At 43.8% G+C, this 21,584-nt stretch overlaps 1 protein-coding gene across 5 annotated transcripts in view; it reads left to right on the top strand.

The window, feature by feature from the left end:
* Positions 1–20,726, top strand: part of zbtb37 (zinc finger and BTB domain containing 37) — a 56,796-nt gene extending 36,070 nt beyond the window's left edge. For all 5 annotated transcript variants that reach the window (XM_059984937.1, XM_059984938.1, XM_059984942.1 and 2 more), the window contains one exon: positions 12,080–20,726. In XM_059984937.1, the coding sequence (XP_059840920.1) occupies positions 12,080–12,562 (483 nt within the window). In that variant the 3' untranslated portion in view covers positions 12,563–20,726. The remainder of the gene's footprint in view (positions 1–12,079) is intronic.
* Positions 20,727–21,584: the final 858 nt, after the last annotated feature.

Raw genomic sequence — 21,584 nt, 5'->3', positions numbered from 1 at the left:
GTTGTCTTTTGCACACTGGTTGAACACACAAGTTGGCACAGTCTGTCACTGATTTTGTAATGGCTATTATTTTGTAGATTTATTGAGTATGCAAGAAAATAAATCTCAGGGTTATATATGGGGACATATACAGTATATACACATTGATAAGTTTACTTTGAATTTTGAACTTCAATACAAACCTAAGTGAACCATACAGAAGTTGAGAGGTTCAAATAACCATATGTATAATCTAGAGTTTATTCTAACTTCAAAAGAATTCTTCAGCCCTAGTGGGAAAATGGGTATGTATTGGAAAGGCAGAAGATGAGATTTTTACAATTACAGTTGAAGTCAGAAGTTTACATACGCCTGAGCCAAATACATTTAAACTCAGTTTTTCACAATTCCTGACATTTAATCTTAGAAAACATTTCTAGTCTTAGGTCAGGTAGGATCACTATTTTAAGAATGTGAAATGTCAGAATAATAGTAGAGAGAATGATTTATTTCAGCTTTTATTTCTTTCACAAACCTTCCACAAGCTTCTTACAATAAGTTGCTGGGATTTTGTTCTATTCCTCCAGACAGAACTGGTGTAACTGAGTCAGGTTTGTAGGGCTCCTTGCTCGCACACACTTTTTCAGTTCTGCCCACAAAATTTCTTAGGGATTGAGGTCAGGGCTTTGTGATGGCCACTCCAATTCCTTAACTTTGTCGTCCTTAAGCAATTTTGGAGGTATGCTTGGGGTCACAGTCCATTTGGAAGACTCATTTGCGACCGAGCTTTAACTTCCTGGCTGACACCTTGAGATGTTGCTGCAATATATCCACATAATTTTCCTTCCTCATGATGCCATCTATTTTGTGAAGTGCACCAGTCCCTCCTGCAGCAAAGCACCCCCACAACATGATGCTGCCATCCCCATGCTTCACGGTTGGGATGGTGTTCTTTGGCTTGCAAGCCTCAACTTTTTTCCTCCAAACGTAACGGTGATCATTATGGCCAAACAGTTCTATTTTTGCTTCATCAGACCAGAGGACATTTCTCCAAAACAAGATCTTTGTCTCCATGTGCACTTGCAAACTGTAGTCTGGCTTTTTAATGGCTGTTTTTGAGCAGTGGCTTCTTCCTTGCTGAGCAGCCTTTCAGGTTATTTCAATATAGGTCTCGTTTTACTGTGGATATAGATACTTGTCTACCTGTTTCCTCCAGCATCTTCACAAAGTCCTTTGCTGCTGTTCTGGGATTGATTTGCACTTCTCACGCCAAAGTGCGTTCATCTCTAGGAGACAGAATGCGTCTCCTTCCTGAGCAGTATGATGGCTGCGTGGTACCTTCAGGTATTTGGAAATTGCTCCCAAGGATGAACCAGACTTGTGGAGGTCCACAATTTTTTTTTTTTCTGAGCTCTTGGCTGATTTCTTTTGATTTTGTTTGTAAACTTCTGACCCTTTGGAATTGTGATATGGTCAATTAAAAGTGAAATAATCTGTCTGTGGCGGCTCATTTCCTAGCGTATGCGAACCGACTCACAATTAGATAGCCTACGGGGGTTTGCGAGCACAGAGCTTTGGAGCCTCTTCGCCATGGGGGGCCGGTTGACAGAGGCTTAAAAGTGAGGCTGAAGTTTTCGAATAAAGTTTTTCCTTCGACTGCAGTTACCGACTCCGTGTCGTAATTTTAGCGCTGCGTGTAGCACACCGCTACAATTGGTGACCCCGACGGTCCAAACGATTTTTGGACCAGAAATGACCGACGCCGCCTCTGTTCATGCGGTTTCGTTGAAACTGCCGGGTTTCTGGACACAGCGCCCGGACCTATGGTTCCAGCAAGCCGAAGCCCAATTCCACGTTCGCCGGATCACCTCAGAAGACACCCACTACTACTACGTGGTGGGCTCCCTCGACCAGGACACAGCTGCCCAGGTCGCGGAGTTCGTACAGTCGCCCCCGGCAGACGGCAAGTACACGGAATTCAAAGCCCTGCTCCTCAGGACTTTCGGACTCTCACGGCGCGAGCGGGCTGCCCGTTTACTGCACCTGGATGGCTTGGGCGACAGACCTCCATCGGCTTTAATGAACGAGATGTTGTCTCTGGCCGAGGGACACACAGGCCTCATGTTTGAGCAGGCATTCCTGGAGCAGCTGCCCGAGGACATACGCCTGCTGCTGTCCGACGCGGATTTCAGTGACCCCCGGAAGGTGGCAGCCCGGGCGGACTTGCTGTGGAACGCCAAAAAGGTGAGCGGGGCGTCCATCGCACGGATCTCCCAGCCACGCTCCCGGCAGCAAACCAGTCCAGGCCCGGCCGCAGAGCCCACTAACCCCCGGCCCAATGACCACTGGTGCTTCTACCACCAGCGGTGGGGCGCAGAAGCCCGCCGTTGCCGCCCGCCCTGCAAGTTCCCGGGAAACGCCAGGGCCAGCCGCCGCTGATGGCTACGGCGGCTGGCCATCGGGATAGCCTCCTGTATGTGTGGGATAGAAGGTCGGGACGCCGGTTTTTCGTCGACACTGGGGCTGAGATCAGTGTTTTACCTCCGACAAGTTACGACACCCGCAGCAGGGCACCGGGTCCCCCCCTGAGGGCCGTGAATGGCAGCACAGTAAGGACCTATGGCACCCGTCAGGTGCAGCTACTGTTCGGCCCCAGCCAGTTCACGTGGGACTTCACACTGGCCGCCGTAGCCCAACCGCTTCTGGGTGCGGATTTTTTGCGAGCTCACAGCCTGCTGGTTGACCTGCCCAGGAAGAGACTGGTACACGCCGAGACCTTTCAGACGTTCTCCCTGGGCGCGGCCCAGTTGCCAGCCCCTCACCTCGGCTCCATCACGCTGTCCGACAACGACTTCACCAGGGTCCTGGCGGAGTTCCCATCGGTTCTGGCACCGCAGTTCACAGCAGCCATGCCCAGGCACGGCGTACAGCACCACATCCCGACACAGGGACCACCCCTCCATGCCCGTGCTCGGCGGCTTCCCCCGGACAAGCTCCGACTGGCGAAGGAGGAGTTCCAGAGAATGGAGGAATTGGGGATCATCCGGCGGTCCGACAGCCCCTGGGCTTCCCCCCTGCACATGGTGCCCAAAGCGACGGGGGGCTGGAGACCGTGCGGCGACTATCGCAGGCTGAACGAGGCTACCACACCGGACCGCTACCCTGTGCCGCACATTCAGGACTTTGCGGCAAACCTGCACGGCGCCCGGATCTTCTCCAAGGTCGACCTTGTCCGAGGGTACCATCAAATCCCGATGCATCCTGACGACGTCCCCAAGACGGCTCTCATCACCCCGTTTGGCCTCTTCGAGTTCCTCCGCATGCCGTTCGGCCTGAAGAATGCCGCACAGACGTTCCAGCGGTTAATGGACGCGGTGGGACGGGACCTGGACTTCGCGTTCATCTATTTGGATGACATCCTCATAGCCAGCGGCAGTCGTCAGGAGCATCTGTCCCACCTCCGTCAACTCTGCGCCCGACTGAGTGAGTACGGTCTTACAATCAACCCTGCCAAATGCCAGTTCGGACTTGATACCATTGACTTCCTGGGCCACAGGATTACTAAAGACGGGGCAACCCCTCTGCCCGCTAAGGTAGATGCGGTCCGCCACTTCCCCCGACCCACCACGATCAAAGGCCTTCAGGAATTCGTAGGTATGGTCAATTTCTACCGCCGCTTCCTCCCTTCAGCTGCCCGGATCATGCGCCCCCTGTTCGCCCTGATGTCGGGTCCGAGCAAGGACATTACCTGGGACGAGGAGTCCGCCGCCGCTTTCGTTCAAACGAAGGAAGCTTTGGCTGACGCCGCAATGCTAGTACATCCCAGAATGGACGCCCCTACCGCCCTCACAGTGGACGCATCAAACACGGCAGTCGGTGGGGTGCTGGAGCAGCTCATCGCAGGTCGCTGGCAACCCCTGGCGTTTTTCAGCAAACGCCTGCGGCCACCCGAGCTCAAGTACAGTGCTTTTGACCGGGAACTGTTGGCGCTCTACCTGGCAATCCGGCATTTCAGGTACTTCCTAGAAGGTCGGCCCTTCACCGCGTTCACGGACCACAAACCGCTTACCTTTGCGTTTACGAAAGCATCCGACCCCTGGTCATCCCGCCAGCAACGCCACCTGTCCTACATCTCTGAATACGCAACGGATGTCCGGCACGTCTCGGGTAAGGACAATGTCGTGGCGGATGCGCTCTCTCGCCCTACCGTTCATGCCCTTTCCCAAGGGGTAGACTTTGAGGCACTGGCAGAGGCACAGCAGGTAGATGAGGAGATTCCGAGTTACAGGACTGCAGTCTCTGGTTTGCAGCTCCAGGACCTCCCCGTGGGCCCAGGTGAGAGGACCCTACTCTGTGACGTCGCCACCAGCCAGCCCCGTCCGGTCGTCCCCACAGCCTGGCGGCGACGTGTTTTCGACTCCATTCATAACTTGGCGCATCCCTCCATCCGGACAACTGTCCGGATGGTTTCCAGCAGGTTCGTTTGGCACGGACTCCGCAAACAGGTCAGTGAATGGGCCAGGACGTGCATGCACTGCCAGACGGCCAAGGTTCAGCGGCACACCAAAGCCCCACCGCAGCAGTTCCATCCCGCCCACCGGCGTTTCGACCACATTCATGTGGATATCGTGGGCCCCCTGCCAGTGTCGCGCGGAGCGCGTTACCTCCTGACTATCGTGGACCGGTTCACAAGATGGCCAGAGGCGGTCCCGCTCACCGACACCACCTCCGAATCTTGCGCCCGAGCCCTGATCGCCACCTGGATATCCCGCTTTGGTGTACCAGCCCACATTACCTCCGACAGAGGCGCCCAGTTCACCTCCAGCCTGTGGTCAGTTATGGCCAGCCTTTTGGGGACTCAGCTGCACCACACCACTGCCTGCCACCCACAGTCGAACGGGCTAGTGGAGCGTTTCCACCGTCACCTGAAGTCGGCCCTCATGGCCCGCCTGCGAGGAGCCAACTGGGCGGACGAGCTTCCCTGGATCCTTCTCGGCATCCGCACAGCGCCCAAGGATGACCTGCACGCCTCGTCGGCCGAGTTGGTATACGGCGTGCCCCTGGCCGTCCCCGGGGAGTTCCTACCAGCCCCGAGGGGGCAAGAGGAAGAACCCGCTGCAGTCCTGGGCAGACTTCGCGAGAAGCTCGGTAACCTGGCCCCCATACCCACTTCACAGCATGGGCGGCACCCGACCTGCGTACCCAAAGACCTGCGGAACTGTAAGTTTGTGTTTGTACGAAGGGGCGGGCATCGGCCACCGCTGCAGCGGCCATACGAGGGGCCGTTTACGGTGCTCCGGAACAACGAGTCCACGTTCGTGCTGGACGTTGGGGGGAAGGAGGAGGTTTTCACGGTGGACCGCCTCAAGCCGGCCCATGTGGACCTGGCGCAACCGGCCGAGTTTCCGGCGCCTCGGCGCAGAGGCCGACCTCCCAAGCAGGTTCTGGCCCAGGCTGTGGACATTGGGGGGTGTATCGCCGGTTCTGGGGGGGGGTTATGTGGCGGCTCATTTCCTAGCGTATGCGAACCGACTCACAATTAGATAGCCTACAGGGGTTTGCGAGCACAGAGCTTTGGAGCCTCTTCGCCATGGGGGGCCGGTTGACAGAGGCTTAAAAGTGAGGCTGAAGTTTTCGAATAAAGTTTTTCCTTCGACTGCAGTTACCGACTCCGTGTCGTAATTTTAGCGCTGCGTGTAGCACACCGCTACATGTCTGTAAATAATTGTTGGAAAAATTATTCGTGTCATGCACAAAGTAGATGTTCTCAACATCTTACCAAAACTGTAGTTTGCTAATATGAAATCTGTGGAGTGGTTAAACAATGAGTTTTAATTACTTCAACCTAAGTGTATGTAAATTCTGACTTTAGCTGTAGTTCCCACTGGGCACCTAAGACCAATCTGATATTGAACTCTTTGGGGTTTAATTCTGTTTCCTTTATATTTGTTGCAGGATTTCTGTTTTGCTGTATTTGTGGTTTCTTTTCAAACTGTAATTATCTTGGTGACGGATTCAAATGGCACCTGGACCTATATGTCCATTTACTTGCAGTTCTTTCATTCCATGCAGAAGGTACAGAACTTGAAAGGACATATTGCCAAGAGCTGTCAAATTGGGCAATGGAGTTTAAAACTTAAGCTAAAATGAACATTTCCAAACTACTTAGCATTTTTCATCCCACGTTTTAATAACAAAGAATTTGCCAATCCAGTAAAACATTCAATTATCAGTAGGTGATGTCAACTAACAGAATGGACAACATTGGACACTTTTGATGTTGAGTTTATAGGTTTCAGATAGAAGAGTTACATGGCACAAGTTTAACATTGACTCTGAGGAATGTAGAAGATATAATGTTACCTCCTTTAGCTTTCACCTGTGTCTCAGTAGCAACTCTCTACAATTGTGGGTTCAAATCACATTCCAAGGATTTGAGCACATAATTTCATTTGACACTTCAGTGCTGTCTTTCTGATGATAAATTAAGATGCTGTTTAACCTCTTGGTGGAAATAAAAGATCCAATCATATTACCTGAAGAAGAGCTGGAAAACCTTCCACACTGTCCAGACCAATTTTTTATCCCTCAACCAACCTTACAGCTGTGTAGTGACACCACTACTCTCGACCAAAAAGAATATGATTGCTTATTTCCTCCTTCAGGCACTCCTGGTGATAGCACTGCAGAAAGGAATTGATTTTATTAACTTAATTATTCTTCATTTAATGTTTTACTGGGTGACTGCTGTAGTTTCAGACTTGTTCCATTTACAAAGACTTGTATTGATAGACTGTTGTGGTGTGCTGTTTAAATGATTTCTTTTGCTGTAAAATGACTGCTTTGAATCCTCCTTTAAACGTTGACATATATTGGCTGCCATAGTTGTAGTAGTAGAGACCCTGAACTAAATCACATTGACACATTATCACGGTTGAGTTTGTATGAGCTTGCTCTAACTGCTACACTACAGTGGTGACTACACTTAATGAATTGTTATAGGGCTGACTTGTATTAGGACTGCATGAGATGGTGAAAGCCATGAAGTAAATGTACAGAATACATTTTGAAATGAGACTCAGCAGGCCAGGCTGTATATGAGAGTGGAATGAAATTATTGACATTTCAGGTCCTGATACAGGGTTCAACCTCAAACATTAACAATTCCTTCCTTCTCACAGATGTTGCTCAACCCACTGAGTTCCTCCACCAGATTTCTGATTGGTCTAGATTCTAGCATCTGTGATCACTTGTGTCTTTGTGTCTCCATTTTAAAATGATTTACATTTGTATCATCTCATAATTTCAAAACATTTTCAAACACTTCAGCAATTGCTTTCTTCATGTGATGTGTGGCAGAGAGCTTACCTGCTTGATACCAAGTTTCTGGATTTGCCATTAGAATGGACTTGGGGCTGAACTTTTTGTTTCAAACAAACCATAAGAGGACAAAGCAACATACACAAAGTGCTAGGGGAGCTCAACAGGCCAGGCAGCATCTATGGAAAAGAGTAGAGTTGATGCTTCGGGATGTGACCCTTCATCAGGACTGGAAAAAAAGATGAGTCAGAGTAAGACAGTGGAGGGAGGGGAGGAAGAACCACAAGGTGCTTAGAATCCGAATCAGGTTATTCATCACCGTCATGTGACATGAAATTTGTTAACTTAGTTCAAGTTCAATGCAGTTCAATGCAATACATAATCCAGCAGAAAGAGAAAAAATAATAATAATAAATAACCAAGTAAATCAATTACATATATTGAATAGATTTTTTTTTAACGTGCAAAAACAGAAATACTGTATATTTTTAAAAAAGTGAGTTAGTGTCCAAAGCTTCAATATCCATTTAGGAATTGGATGGCAGAGGGGAAGAAGCTGTTCCTGAATCGCTGAATGTGTGCCTTCAGGCTTCTGTATCTCCTACCTGATGGTAATAGTGAGAAAGGGGCATGCCCTGGATGCTGCAGGTCCTTAATAATGGATGCTGCCCTAACATGGAGCTGACTAGATTTACAACCTTCTGCAGCTTCTGTGCAGATTCCCCTCCATACTAGGCAGAGATGCAGCCTGTCAGAATGCTCTCCATGGTAAAACAATAGAAGTTTTTGAGTGTATTTGTTGGCGTGCCAAATCTCTTCAAACTCCTAATGAAGTATAGCCACTGTCTTGCCTTCTTTATAACTACGTCAATACTTTGGGACCAGGTTGGATCCTCAGAGATCTTGACACGAGGAACTTGAAGCTGCTCACTCTCTCCACTTCTGATCCCTCTATGAGGTTTGGTCTGTGTTGCTTTGTCTTACCCTTCCTGAAGTCCATAATCAGCTCTTTCATCTTACTGACATTGAGTGCCAGGTTGTTGCTGCGGCACCGCTCTACTAGTTGGCATATCTCACTCCTGTATGCCCTCTCGTCACCGTTTGAGATTCTACCAACAATGGTTGTGTCGTCAGCAAATTTATAGATGTTATTTGAGCTATGCCTATCCACACAGTCATGGGTATAGAGAGAGTAGAGCAGCGGGTTAAGCACACACCGCTGAGATGCGCCAGTGTTGATCGTCAGTGAGGCGGATATGTTATCACCAATCCGCACAGACTGTGGTCGTCAGGTTGGGAAGTCGAGGATCCAATTGTAGAGGGAGGTACAGAGGCCCAGGTTCTGCAACTTCTCAATCACGATTGTGGGAATAATGGTATTAAATGCTGAGTTATAGTCGATGAACAGCATCCTGACATAGGTGTTTGTGTTGTCTAGGTGGTCTAAAGCCGTGTGGAGAGCCATTGAGATTGCATCTGCCGTTGACCTATTGTGGCGACAGGCAAATTGTAATGGGTCCAAGTCCTGCCTGAGACAGGAGTTCAGTCTAGTCATAACCAACCTCTCAAAGCATTTCATCACAATCGATGTGAGTGCATCCTCCCCTCCCCCCACTGTTTTACTTTGACTCATCTTTTTTTCCAGTCCTGATGAAGGATCTCGGTCCAAAATGTCAATTCTACTCTTTTCCATAGATGCTGCCTAGCTTGCTGAGTTCTTCCAGCATTTTGTCGGTGTTGCTTGGATTTCCAGCATCTGCAGGCTTTCTCTTGTTCATGAGAAGACAAAACTGAGTTTTTTCAAATCAATTCTACATGAGTAGATTACTTATTTGAGGTGAATGTGGGCACAACAGTACAGGATAAGGGAATATCAAGTTTGGCTGTGCACTGGGGTGACTTTTTGAATTGCTGCCTTCAGAAATAAGTACCCCAAATGTGTAGGAGGATTTACTGCATACCTTTTAGAAGGACCTGGGATTTCCTGCATTTGATGGCTTTTTGTGTTCTTGGGGTTAGATGTGTGTGTTTGCTTGTGAGTTGATAAAACATTGATGTTGTTTTCTGAGCTTTCCTCTTTACACTTCCCAGAGAGGCCAGTGTTTGAAGTAGACTATATAATGACTGCATGGGTAGGTTGAGTGGACCTGCTGATCTGTTTTTGCCCTATGTTAGCTACAATTACTACTGGGCCAGGATATCAGGAACTGGCTGTGTGAGGTCCTGGCCTACTAAATCCTCTCTCCAACCCAGTTGAGCTAGTCAGGCAAGGCAGAAGGAACTTTGAGTGGTCTTAGTCTTGAGCATCACTTTCTGAGGCCTTCTGTACCCTGATAGTGAAAGGTATTTAAAAACTATTCAAATGGATTTAAATCCTTTTAAAATAATCAAAAACTTCTTAAAATGCTAACAAAAACATTAAAATAAGTTAAATGTAGCGTATTAAGTGCACAGAACCCGTGATTGTCCTCTAACACTGGTGCATCTGAGCTTCATCAGCTAGACTTGCTTGTTTGGCATGACTTCCTGAGACTGAAACAGCTAACAGCTGAGCATCAGTCAACACAATTAACCCCACAGTTTCTGGAACAAAGCAAAAAAAGCAGGCAGTCAATTTAGACAGAGTAAAGGCACATGAACAGGAAGTGGAATAATTGGTTTATTTGCTAAAAAAAAATACGGAGCCAGTTACTTAGAAGAGAGGTGAGTAGAAAGTTCTTCTCTGTTGGTAGCGAATCTCTGGCTGTCTCTGCCCATAAGACTAGTGATAGCCAGATCATTAGATATATTTAAGGAAGAGATGGATAGATATTTGAAAGCTCAAAGAATTGAGGTTTATGGAGGACTGGCACAGGAGAGGAATTGAGACCAGCATAGATCAAGAATGATCATATTGAATAATGGTGAGGCAGGTTTGAGGAGCTGAGTGTCCTATCTCTGCTCTTATTTTCTTGTGTATTCGGGTCTATATTTTGGTGCTGTTGGTGGAGGGATGGACTGAAACAACTATGGCATATACTTGGATATAGCATGAGGGAGATTACAAGGTCTTGGTTTGGCATCTTATCAATAAACAACACTTTCTGCAATACAGCGTTTATGTGTCAGTATAGGTCAGTGGTTCCCAAAATGTTTTGTGTTACCACCCCCTTTGCTCCCAAACCACATCCTCAGTGCCCCTCTCTCCCATTCTAGCCATTATATAAAAACTATAAAGAATTTTGATTTTCAATGCACAGCAGAAGAAAATAGGAACTGCAAATTCAAAGCAGTGACAGTAATTGCAAGAAATACTCAAATTTATTTAAAGTTTCAAATAAAATTATTTAATTACAATAAAAACAATTTTCATCAACAATTTTAGAGTGTCCAACCTTTCAATGAGATGGACGAGCTTGGTGCAGTGATATCAGCTTCTCAGCATCAGGTTTAATGTCACTCAGGAGTTTCAGATCCCCATAATCAGTAATTTTCTGTCTGTTTCGTTGTTTTGAAAGAAGTTGGCCAACTGCACTGAAACCGCACTCCACCAAATATGTTGTGGAAAGGCAATAAAGAACATTGTGACCATTTTCCACACTGCAGGACGGCATTCAGAGAGTTCTTTCTGCTCTGGTTTCCTGCCACATTCCAAAGATGTACGGGTTAGTAGGTCAAATGTGTGTAATTGGACTAGAAGGGCTTGTTACCATGCTGATTCCTTAAGTAATAAATAAATTTTCCACTGTCAAAGGTTATGTGCCCATAATAAACAACTTGACTTGATTGGGAACTGAATTACCATGGGCGTGCTAAAAATGAAGATGCAAATTCCACTGGTATCTTTATTCACAACCCTGTATTAGCACAGAGTCCACTGGCAGAATCGGTCATTAGCAAAGAATACAGTATTGCCTTTCGCATAGGGACAGTGTTGAAGGAGGGTTAATGTATGAGTAGGGAAATTGTGAAGGTCGGATGGTAGTGAAGTGTAGTTGTGGCAATGTACCTAGTATTACTGAAGTTTGGGCATTGCCCTGATGATGGAGAGACAGGATCAAGGAACAACAAACCACCCTGTGACATTTAGTTGGATGTCACTCTTGACAAAGATTTACAGAAAGCTGCTGCAATATAGAAGCAGTAAATATGTGTGTGTGTATTAATGCATGTACTTGATTCCAAAGTTTCTGAATGTTTGGTGTTACAGATTTATTGTTGAACAGTAATTTGAGTGTGCCATTAAAAAATAAACATGACTTTAGCCAGGGGAATTGAGGTTCCTAATGGTATAATGTTAGCTGACCATACAAGCATCTCTTCCAAAACCTTCATGCTGCTTATTCTTTTTCCACAACTACTAAGTGTTTCTGCATTGCCTGGTATGTCAGCATAACTGGAATATTAATGAACTTTCTCCACTGATTTTACTGTTATATTTTCATCAATAGGCACATTTTCCCAGAGCTGCTATCAATGGTTTCATTGCCAATTCCGCAGAGTCTATAATATTCTGAAACATTCTCTGACTTGTAGAAAGGAAAATAAGCTTTGAAGAGCTAACTTATTAACTAATTAAAACTCTCTAATGTTCAATTATGAATGTGCTTTAGGAAGTGTCATTGTAACATATTATACTTCTCTGTGAGGACATTGACTGCATTCCCTACATTATAACTGCAATTATGTCAAAAGAATCAATAACATTATGCTGGGTGACATCTGAACTGTTTGATTAGCCATTCCCTCATAGATACTGCACCATTTGCACCTTCTGAATTGACGCTGTGTTCTCTTCTAGACTGGTGACATCCCAATTTTTGGTGCCACTGGCTATGAAGAGTATCTCCGGGACCAAGAAGTGGCTGAGCGCTGGTACCGTTACAATCCTCGACTAACGTGCCTATACTGCGGCAAGTCTTTTAACCAGAAGGGGAGTCTGGACCGCCACATGCGGTTGCATATGGGCATAACACCTTTTGTGTGCCGGATCTGTGGGAAAAAGTACACCCGCAAAGACCAGTTGGAATATCACATACGCAAGCACACTGGGAATAAGCCCTTCCACTGCCATGTGTGTGGCAAGAGCTTCCCTTTCCAGGCCATTTTAAACCAGCACTTCAAAAAGAACCATCCTGGTTGTACGTTACTGGAAGGGCTGCACAGTATCTCACCAGAAACCACTTCCAAGGGACAGAATGGACAACAGTCGCCACTTCAGGACCAGCCAAAAGCAGTGGGTGAACTAATTCACACTTCCATCTCAACTACAGGGCCTGACTGACTGCTCTGGGGGAGGATGTCTGTGTGAGAGACTCTGGGACACTGTTTTTCTTTAGAATGGACGATTTCATTTGGATTTAGAACTATTTATACCAAGGGTTTTTTTTTCTTTGGGAAAGCAACATGAAGCCTCCCAGTTGCAGGGTTGCTGAAATTCACTATCAACCATTACCTTTTCAATATCTTGACATTTCCCTGCCTTATAAAAGAATCAAGAAAGGGATTGTTGGGTGTATAAAGAGGAGTGGTGGGGAGAAAGTACCCTGGATATTAGTAGAGTGAGTAGTTAATATTGAATGACCAGATCCAATAAAGGGTATTTTGCTCTATGGATCACTCTTAGGGTAGCTAGCGAACAGTTGGAGGCCCCTCCTGAGCTCTTTCCTCAATAGGTCCTGGGTAGATCCAGAGCTGTATCTTTGAAACTGTTGAAGTGATTTATTCAGAGCTGTCACTGTCTAGAAAGGACAACGTAAAATATATCAAGGTTTTCAGGTAATATGTGACTGTTTGGGCAGATTGGGGATTAAAAATCATGGCAGAGTGGCAATGGGTCTGGAGTGGAACATCTTAGTTAATTCCTCAATGTGAGGTGATCTGTGTGGCAAATGGAAAACCCTGTGGTTCTGTACATTTCTATAAACGACTAACAAATGTGGTTTAATCCATAGATAGTGCTTAAAAGAAATGGGGATACTCCAAGAGAATGCGGGGCCCTTGTTTGACAGTAGATTTACAGTTGAGTGGATTTGTGTGTGTAATGTTTCTCATATTGTATTTGTCTTTTAACATGAGAGATCCTATTCAGGAATGAAAGTCTATCATAGTATATTATCTACCTAAAATGCCTCCTATGAACTTTCTAATGAAGCATTTCTGTGTGAGCTTATTAAGCTGACTTTATCAAAAATGGATAGAGGAAATGTACAGAACACAATGTTCCATAATTTATAACATTCCTAGAATAATGAAGTTACTAATCCCTTGACTTGGTGCAGAAATGCTTCTGAAGAATATGTTAGAGGAATGGGACAGGGATTGCAACATATGGGTATAAAATGCTTCAACTTGCCCTTCTTGTGCACCCTATGTCTCTATCAAGGTGCTCCACTGTGATACTATTGAAATCTGGTTCTCTCTCTTAATCATGCTGCAAATTTTTTGTTTTACTCTCAACTGATACTGCTCATTTTTCTGTGGTAATGATTTCAGCTTAATGGATGGTGGAAGATGCACTATTTATGAGGAGAAAACATGATGACTAAAAAAATTGACAGGTACAGGGAAAGAGATAGTGGAATTCCTGAGCAAAATTAGAGTTGGGTCATATTATTGTAATATATTCCGACAGAAAAAGGGAATTCTCTTTCTCAATGGGAGTATGAAGGGCAACTTTTTCACCCACAGAATGGTCTGTATATGGAACAAGCTTCCAGACAAAGTGATTGAAGCAGTTAGATTAAAACTATTTAAAAGACCATGCAAAAGTCTTAGACATATATAGCTAGGGTGCCTAAGACTGTTGCATAGTACTGTATTTGTCAGTGTGGAGCAGAGAGCAAGTTTGCAAATATGGTGGGAGCAAAGGATGTTGGGAATGGTGATGGTGGAGAGCCATGGAAAGGGAGTGGGCAGGTGGCAGAGAAGGAGTGCAGAGCGGGGTTCGGCATGGGTACAGACACACCCAACCCTGAGTCACCAGGCAAAGTCATTTGATTATAAACGATTGATTTATTTGATCATTACAGAATGTCTCTCTGGTGCTTCCCGTTTCTTCCCCTTTCCCTTCCCCTTTTCCCAATTATGATTTCCCTTTCCCTGACCCCTTCTCTCTCTCAGTCCATAATAGAGACCCATATCAGAATCAGGTTTATCAACACACACACAGTGGCATGCAAAAGTTTGGGCATCCCTGGTCAAAATTTCTGTTACTGTGAATAGCTAAGCGAGTAAAATATGACCTGATTTCCAAAAGGCATAAAATTAAAGGCACATTTCTTCAATATTTTAAGCAAGATTACTTTTTTATTTCCATCTTTTACAGTTTCAAAATAGCAAAAAAGGAAAAGGGCCTGAAGCAAAAGTTTGGGCACCCTGCATGGTCAGTACTTAGTAACACCCCCTTTTGGCAAGTATCACAGCTTGTAAACACTTTTTGTAGCAAACTAAGTGTCTTTCAATTCTTGTTTGGGGGATTTTCACCCATTTTTCCTTGGGCCAGATTCTTGGGCCGTCTTGCATGCACTGCTCTTGAGGTCTATCCACAGATTTTTAATAATGTTTAGGTCGGGGGAATGTGAGGGCCATGGCAAAACCTTCAGCTTGCGCCTCTTGAGGTAGTCCATTATGGATTTGAGGTGTGTTAGGATCATTATCCTGTTGTAGAAGCCATTCCCTTTTCATCTTCAGCTTTTTTTTTACAGACGTGTGATGTTTGCTTTCAGAATTTGCTGGTATTTAATTGAATTCGTCCTTCCCTCTACCAGTGTAATGGCTGCAACACAAGCCCAAAGCATGATCGATCCACCCGCGTGCTTAACAGTTGGAGAGCTGATCTTTTCATGAAATTCTTCGCCCTTTTTTCTCCAAACATACCTTTGCTCATTGCAGCCAAAAAATTCTATTTTAACTTCATCCAAAATGCATCAGGCTTGTTTTGATGTTCCTTTGCAAACTTCTGATGCTGAATTTTGTGGTGAGGATGCAGGAAAGGTTTTCTTCTGATGACTCTTCCATGGAGGTCATATTTGTGCAGGTGTCGCTGCACAGTAGAACAGTGCACCACCACTCCAGAGTCTGCTAAATCTTCCTGAAGGTCTTTTGCAGTCAAACAGGGGTTTTGATTTGCCTTTCTAGCAATACTATGAGCAGTTCTCTCGGAACGTTTTCTTGGTCTTCCAGACCTCAACTTGACCTCCACCGTTCCTGTTAACTGCTATTTCCTAATTACATTACGAACTGGGGAAACAGCTACCTGAAAACATTTTGCTGTCTTCTTACAGCCTTCTCCTGCTTTGTGGGCATCATTTATTTTAATTTTTAGAGTGCTAGGCAGCTGCTTAGAGGAGCCCATGGCTGCTGATTGTTGGGACAAGGTTTGAAGAGTCAGGGTATTTATAAAGCTTTGAAATTTGCATCACCTGGCCTTTCCTAACAATGACTATGAACAAGCCATAGCCCTAACAAGCTAATTCAGGTCTGAGTCCTTGGTAAAAGTTACCTGAGAGCTCAAATCTCTTGGGGTGCCCAAACTTTTGCATGGTTCTCCTTGTTTTCAGTTAAAATTGTACAAAACAAAAATAATGCACTAATCTTGCTTAAAATGTTGAAAAGAATGCTTCATCTTTAACTTTATGACTTCTGGAGATCAGTTAGTCTTCTACTCACTTAACTATTCACAGTAACAGAAATTTTGACCAGGGTGCCCAAATATTGGCACGCCACTATATGTCATGAAATTTGTCTTTTTTTGTGTACAGTGCAGTGCAATACATAAAATTACCACAGTACTCCGCAAAAGTGCTAGGCGCCCTAACTATATATGTGTGGCTAAGACTTTTGTATAGTACTGTGCATGGATAGGAGAAGTTTCATTTAGAGGGATAGATACTAAACATGGCAATCAGCCTGGCTTAGATGGGAATCTTGGTCAGCATGGACCATTTGAGCCAAAGGGCCCTTTTCCATGCTGTATGACTCAATAATAAAACTTGAGGCTCAGGGCCAAATGATCATTTCAAAACTGAGTTTGAAAATTTTTTTGTCATACAAGGGTATTAATGAGATAGGAGTTGTTATAGGGAGTTAAAAGACAGATTAGCAATGCTTTAACTAAATGGAAGAAGCTGCTCAATGGATTGAGTAGTTTCTTTCTGTTCCAATGGCTACGACCAGCCAAGATCGTGTCTTGTTGAAGAGCTGCATTAATTAAAGCTGTTGTTATACTCAGGGTGTGAATATTTAAACTAATAATTAGCTTTGTAACTAGCTCTGGAACTAGTCAGGACAAATGAAAAGTGTTTGGATTGAACTTGGCATGGAATGAATCAAGCAGTGATCAGGGGCCACTAAGTTTGTTAAGGAGTTTTGATTTACTCTTCGTGGAATAGTGAGTGTGCAGAAACTTGCATTCAATGAAGAACAAGTGGAACTGTAATTAAAATAAGGATGGTGTATGTTTGTGCTGCAAACAAATGCAGGTTAAACATAATCCATTCTTTTCAAATAATTTTTGGAAGCAGATCATCCAAAATCATTTACCCATGATTTCCAAAAATCCATCCACCTTGACTAATTCCTAATATTGTCTTAGATTCTGTCTAAGCTACTAACCCTGCCAATGAATTCCATGAAATCCAAGGGGCCCAGTATTATCCAGGCCCAATTCCTTCAGTAATTAACTAACTCAGTGGCTGAAACATCCATAAACAATTACCTCTTGCTGTCTGCACTGATCTAGTGTTCAATGTAGTTTGTTCTTCTTCTCTTGGACCCCAAAGGTTTTGCTTTTTTCATTCATTGCGAACCTCACCTTTCCTTTCAACAAAAAAAATGTTGCCAGTGCTTAGTTAACCTGTGCCTTTTGAAAACAATGGTTTGTGCATTTCCCAACACCTTTCCTCCACTGCTGTCACTTCTTGGCCTGACGTCACTCACTCTTACCATATCATAGAGAGATATAGGTTGAAAACAAGCCCTTAGCTGACTGAGACTATCAAGCACCCATTTTTACACTAATCTGGCAGTGATCCTGGAAAGCGGAGGGAACCACCACGACCTGGAGGTTACCCTCTAAGCCACACACCATCATAACTTGGAAATATGTCATGGTTCCTTCAGTATCACTGGGTCATCCTCCATCCTCAACACAACTGTGTGTTTACCCACACCTCAAAGTCTACAGTGGCATAAGGGCATCGTGATTGAAGCAATTAAATGCTAGTTCACATCAATTCCACCGAAATCTAACCTTCACATACACTCCTAGGGTACTTTACAGCAGCTAGTTCACCTAACATAATCACACCTTTGGGATGTGGGAGGAAATCTGAGGGAGAAATCCAAGTGCAGAGGGGGACAGCACCCACAGTCAAGATTGAACCTGGATTCCAAGTGCTGTAAGGCAGCAGTTTTATTGAGTGCACCATTGTGGCTCCTTGTTGAAACAATGGTACCACATTATCTGTCTTCCACTGTTCTCACCTGTTGGTGAATAATCCTTTGTTATTTCCTGTCTCGTTTTTCACAACCTGGGATATACTTTATCTGGAGCTGGTGTTTTATTCACTCTCAAAGCTGCTCACATCATTTGTTCTGTTTATCATTTCTATTATGTCACATTCAAAATTCAAAGTAAATTTATTATCAAAGTACATATGTGTCACCATATACAATCCGGAGAATCATTTTCTTGCAAGCATACTCAATAAATACATAATAGAATAATAACCAAACTAGAACCAATGAAAGATCACTCCAAATTGGGTGTTCAAACAGTGTTCAAAATGCAACAACCTGTGCAAATACAAAAAGAAAGAAATAATTATAATTAATAAATAAGCAATAAATATTGAGAACATGAGGCTTCAAAAGTGAGTCCATTGGTTGTGGGAACATTTCAGTGATGCGGCAAGTGAAGTTGAGTGAAGTTTGGTTTTAGAGCCTGATGGTTGAGGGGCAGTAACTATTCCTGAACCTGGAGGTGTAAGTCCTGGGACTCCTGTACCTTCTTCCTGATGGCAGCAGTGAGAAGAGAGAATGACCTGGGTGGGTGGAGTTTCCTGATGATGGATGTTCCTTTCCTGCCACAATGCTTCCTGTAGATGTGCTCAATGGTGGGAAGGGCTTTACCTGTGATGTACTAGGCCATATCCTCTACTTTTTGTAGGAATTTCCATTCAAGTGCGTTGGTGTTTCCATTCCAGACTGATAGAACCAGTATATTCTCTACTACACATTAAAAGAGGTTTGTCGAAATTTTAGATGTTGTGCCGAATCTTCACAAACTTCTTACGAAGTAGAGGCGTTGCTGTGCTTTCTTTGCAATTGCACTTACATGCTGGGCCTGAGACAAGTCCTCTGAAATTATAACACTGAGGAATTTGAAGTTGCTGACTCTCTCCACCTCTGCTCTTCTGGTGGGGACTGGTTTCCACTTCCTGAGATCAATAATCAGCTGCGTGGTCTTTCTGACATCGAGTGAAAGGTGGTTGACATTCCTCAGTTTTTATGTTCTCATCAAACTGTGTTCTGAGAAGAACGTTCATTAGAACTTGACACTCTCCCCTTCCTCTCTTACTTTGTTGTTTCACAATATCTCCCTGCCTTCCTTTTTAATTATCTTTCCCTTTTTGTACTTTCAGAACATTTCAAGGTTTTCTTTGATTTTACCATAACCCTTCTAGTGTCCCTTTTAAACTCCACCCCTCCGCTTTCCGCTCTACATAAAGTGTTGATCTCTCAGTATATAAAGCCTCTCTTTTAGCCCAATTCTAATATATAATTCCTCAACGTTTATGGAATTTGGAACTTTCATTTTAACATGGTTATTTACTGAGTAAAATTGGGCAATCCCTAATTTTACTCTGCCTTGTGCTCTTTACTGGTTGCTGTTCATATGCCCAGTTCATTCTAGGAAAGTAGAGTTCTGCTTCTCCCCCTTGCTGGACTTGGTTTCAAATACATTCAGCAGAATTTCTGCACGCTTAATCAATTCATCTACATTCATTCTACTGTCTCTCTCCCTCTCCCGAAATGTGATTCCCTCTTTCTAATGGTGAATTCATCCTGTATCTCATTTATTGTGCTCTTCATATATTAACTCCCTTGCCCTCTAAATCCATATCATCATCAAAGCCCACAGGAATGGTCTGGGAACAGAAATGCCCACAATAACACACTAAGAAGTTGCTGTTTCTTTTCCTTGAAACAGTCCCAACATGCAATAATTTCTTCATGTTTGCTTACAGATATTAACAACCCTGAAGTTGCACCGATTAGCTCAGTCCCCCCTTTTAAAAGACGCTGTGTGGTCACCTAGCAGATAGAATCTCCCTCCCTCCCTCACACACACAAACTCAGCATGAATCTAAAGCTCATCCTACAGATCCTGGTACTTAACCCAAACAAAGTTAACAAAAAATGTACTTTTGTTTTTCATGGTATTGTATAATTTTCCTCCTGTCCAAAGTATTCTTAGTAAAGACCACTTCAAATTATGTGTTGGATATAACATCTACCATTTTATAGTCTATAAAAATAACAGGTCACTTGTTTGGTGGTGGAGATCAAAGCTGTGTTTAAAACAATAGAAAGAAAATTTGGACCCAAGGTTAAAAAAGGGACAGGGGAAAGGTGTGCACGTTGGTGCTAATAGTACAAGAGCTGATTGGACCTAAGGTTTTAATTGAGAGAGGGAGAGAAGGTTAGGCTTAGATTTTAATTAATGAGGAGGAGCTTGGGAGTGAAATTATAACAGGAAAATTGTTTAGCATTTTAATTTATCAAAGCTCTAATATAGCTGATGATTCTCTAACATGTAATTTATTTGTTTATCTCCATCCGCCAGTATTTTCTGCTCTATGTTTTGTTGTTCCTCATGAGAAAATATTTCCTATGATGGGGGAGTCTAAGACCAGACGACACAGCTTTAAAATAGAGTGATGTCCATTTAGGACAGAGTTGAGCAAGAATTTCTTTAGCCAGAGAATGGTGAATTTGTGGAATTTGTTGCCACAGGCATCTGTGGAGGCCAAGTCTTTATGTATATTTAAGGCAGAGGTTGGTTGATTCTTCATTAGTCAGGGCATGAGGGGATATGGGGGAAGGCAGAAGATTGGGCTGAGAGGGAAATTACTCAGCCATGATGCAATGGTGGAGCAGACTGGATGGGCTAAATTGCCTAATTCTGCTCCTATATCATATCATCTTATGTTGAAATTGATCCATTTTCCATTTTTAAAACTGATCTTCCTTTGAGTCCTTTTCTAAGTCCCTGAACATAATTATGAAACTGAAGCTAAAGCAAGAGCTGGCTGAGGTGTGATAGCAAGTAACTTGTTAATAACTCAAGGACAACTGTTGAAAATTTGTGAACATCTGTCACCACCATTTCCAGCAAGTAGGCAAAGAACAGGAGGAAAATAAACTGATTCTAGAGAATTGTATATACTGTGTTTGTTTTGAAGTATTTCATTTGTCTATTCTCTCCATGCTGGGGAATCAGGAAACCTGGCCCCTGTCACTTGGAATACCATCTATACCATCACTTGCTGATAGAACAAATAATTCAAGAGATCATATGTAATAACGGCCATTCCTAATGTCACAGCAGGTTCAACAGTATTTTACTGGTTATGAAGTGTTCTGAGGGCATCAAGTGTGCAGCTTCAAGAGAATGGGGTCCCTGATGAATTTGGTACAAGTTCACTCCATACATAAATACATTGAGGTATACAATAAAGGAAAACAACATGCAGAATATATTAATCATCTTTATTTATATAGTACCATACATTAAGATGCAGGCTCTAAGTGCTTTACATAGATTGTAAAAATAAATCAATATAATCATAAAAATAAGACAAAATTTAAAATCATAAGTAAAGAAACAGTATATGGAATAAAATGTGATCAAATATACCAATGTAAATATATAAATGTAATCACCATCAACAGGCATTAAATCCAATAAATTGGCCAATTAATAAAGTAGGTTTTTAGAAATGTTTCAAAATGTTCCACAGTACTATCCTGGTGTATCTCAGTCAGCAGAGTAATCCAGATTTTTGGTGCATAAGAGCAATAGATCACATCACCGGTTTTTATATGCTTGGCTCTAGGAACACTAAGCAAACCAGTATTTGTAGATCTAAGATTACGATTAAGGATGTGAGAGGATCGACACTCCGAAATATACAGAAGAGCTTTATTTTTCAGAGTATTTTTAAATCGATCCTAAAGGACACAGGCAGCCAGTGTAATGATACCAAAACTGGTGATACAGTATGTGCTCAGATTTTCTT

Source organism: Hypanus sabinus, chromosome 11 (assembly GCF_030144855.1).
Source record: "Hypanus sabinus isolate sHypSab1 chromosome 11, sHypSab1.hap1, whole genome shotgun sequence".
Lineage (NCBI taxonomy): Eukaryota > Metazoa > Chordata > Chondrichthyes > Myliobatiformes > Dasyatidae > Hypanus > Hypanus sabinus.
Note: the sequence above shows the minus strand (reverse complement) of the source record. Positions and strands in the feature narration are given on the sequence as shown.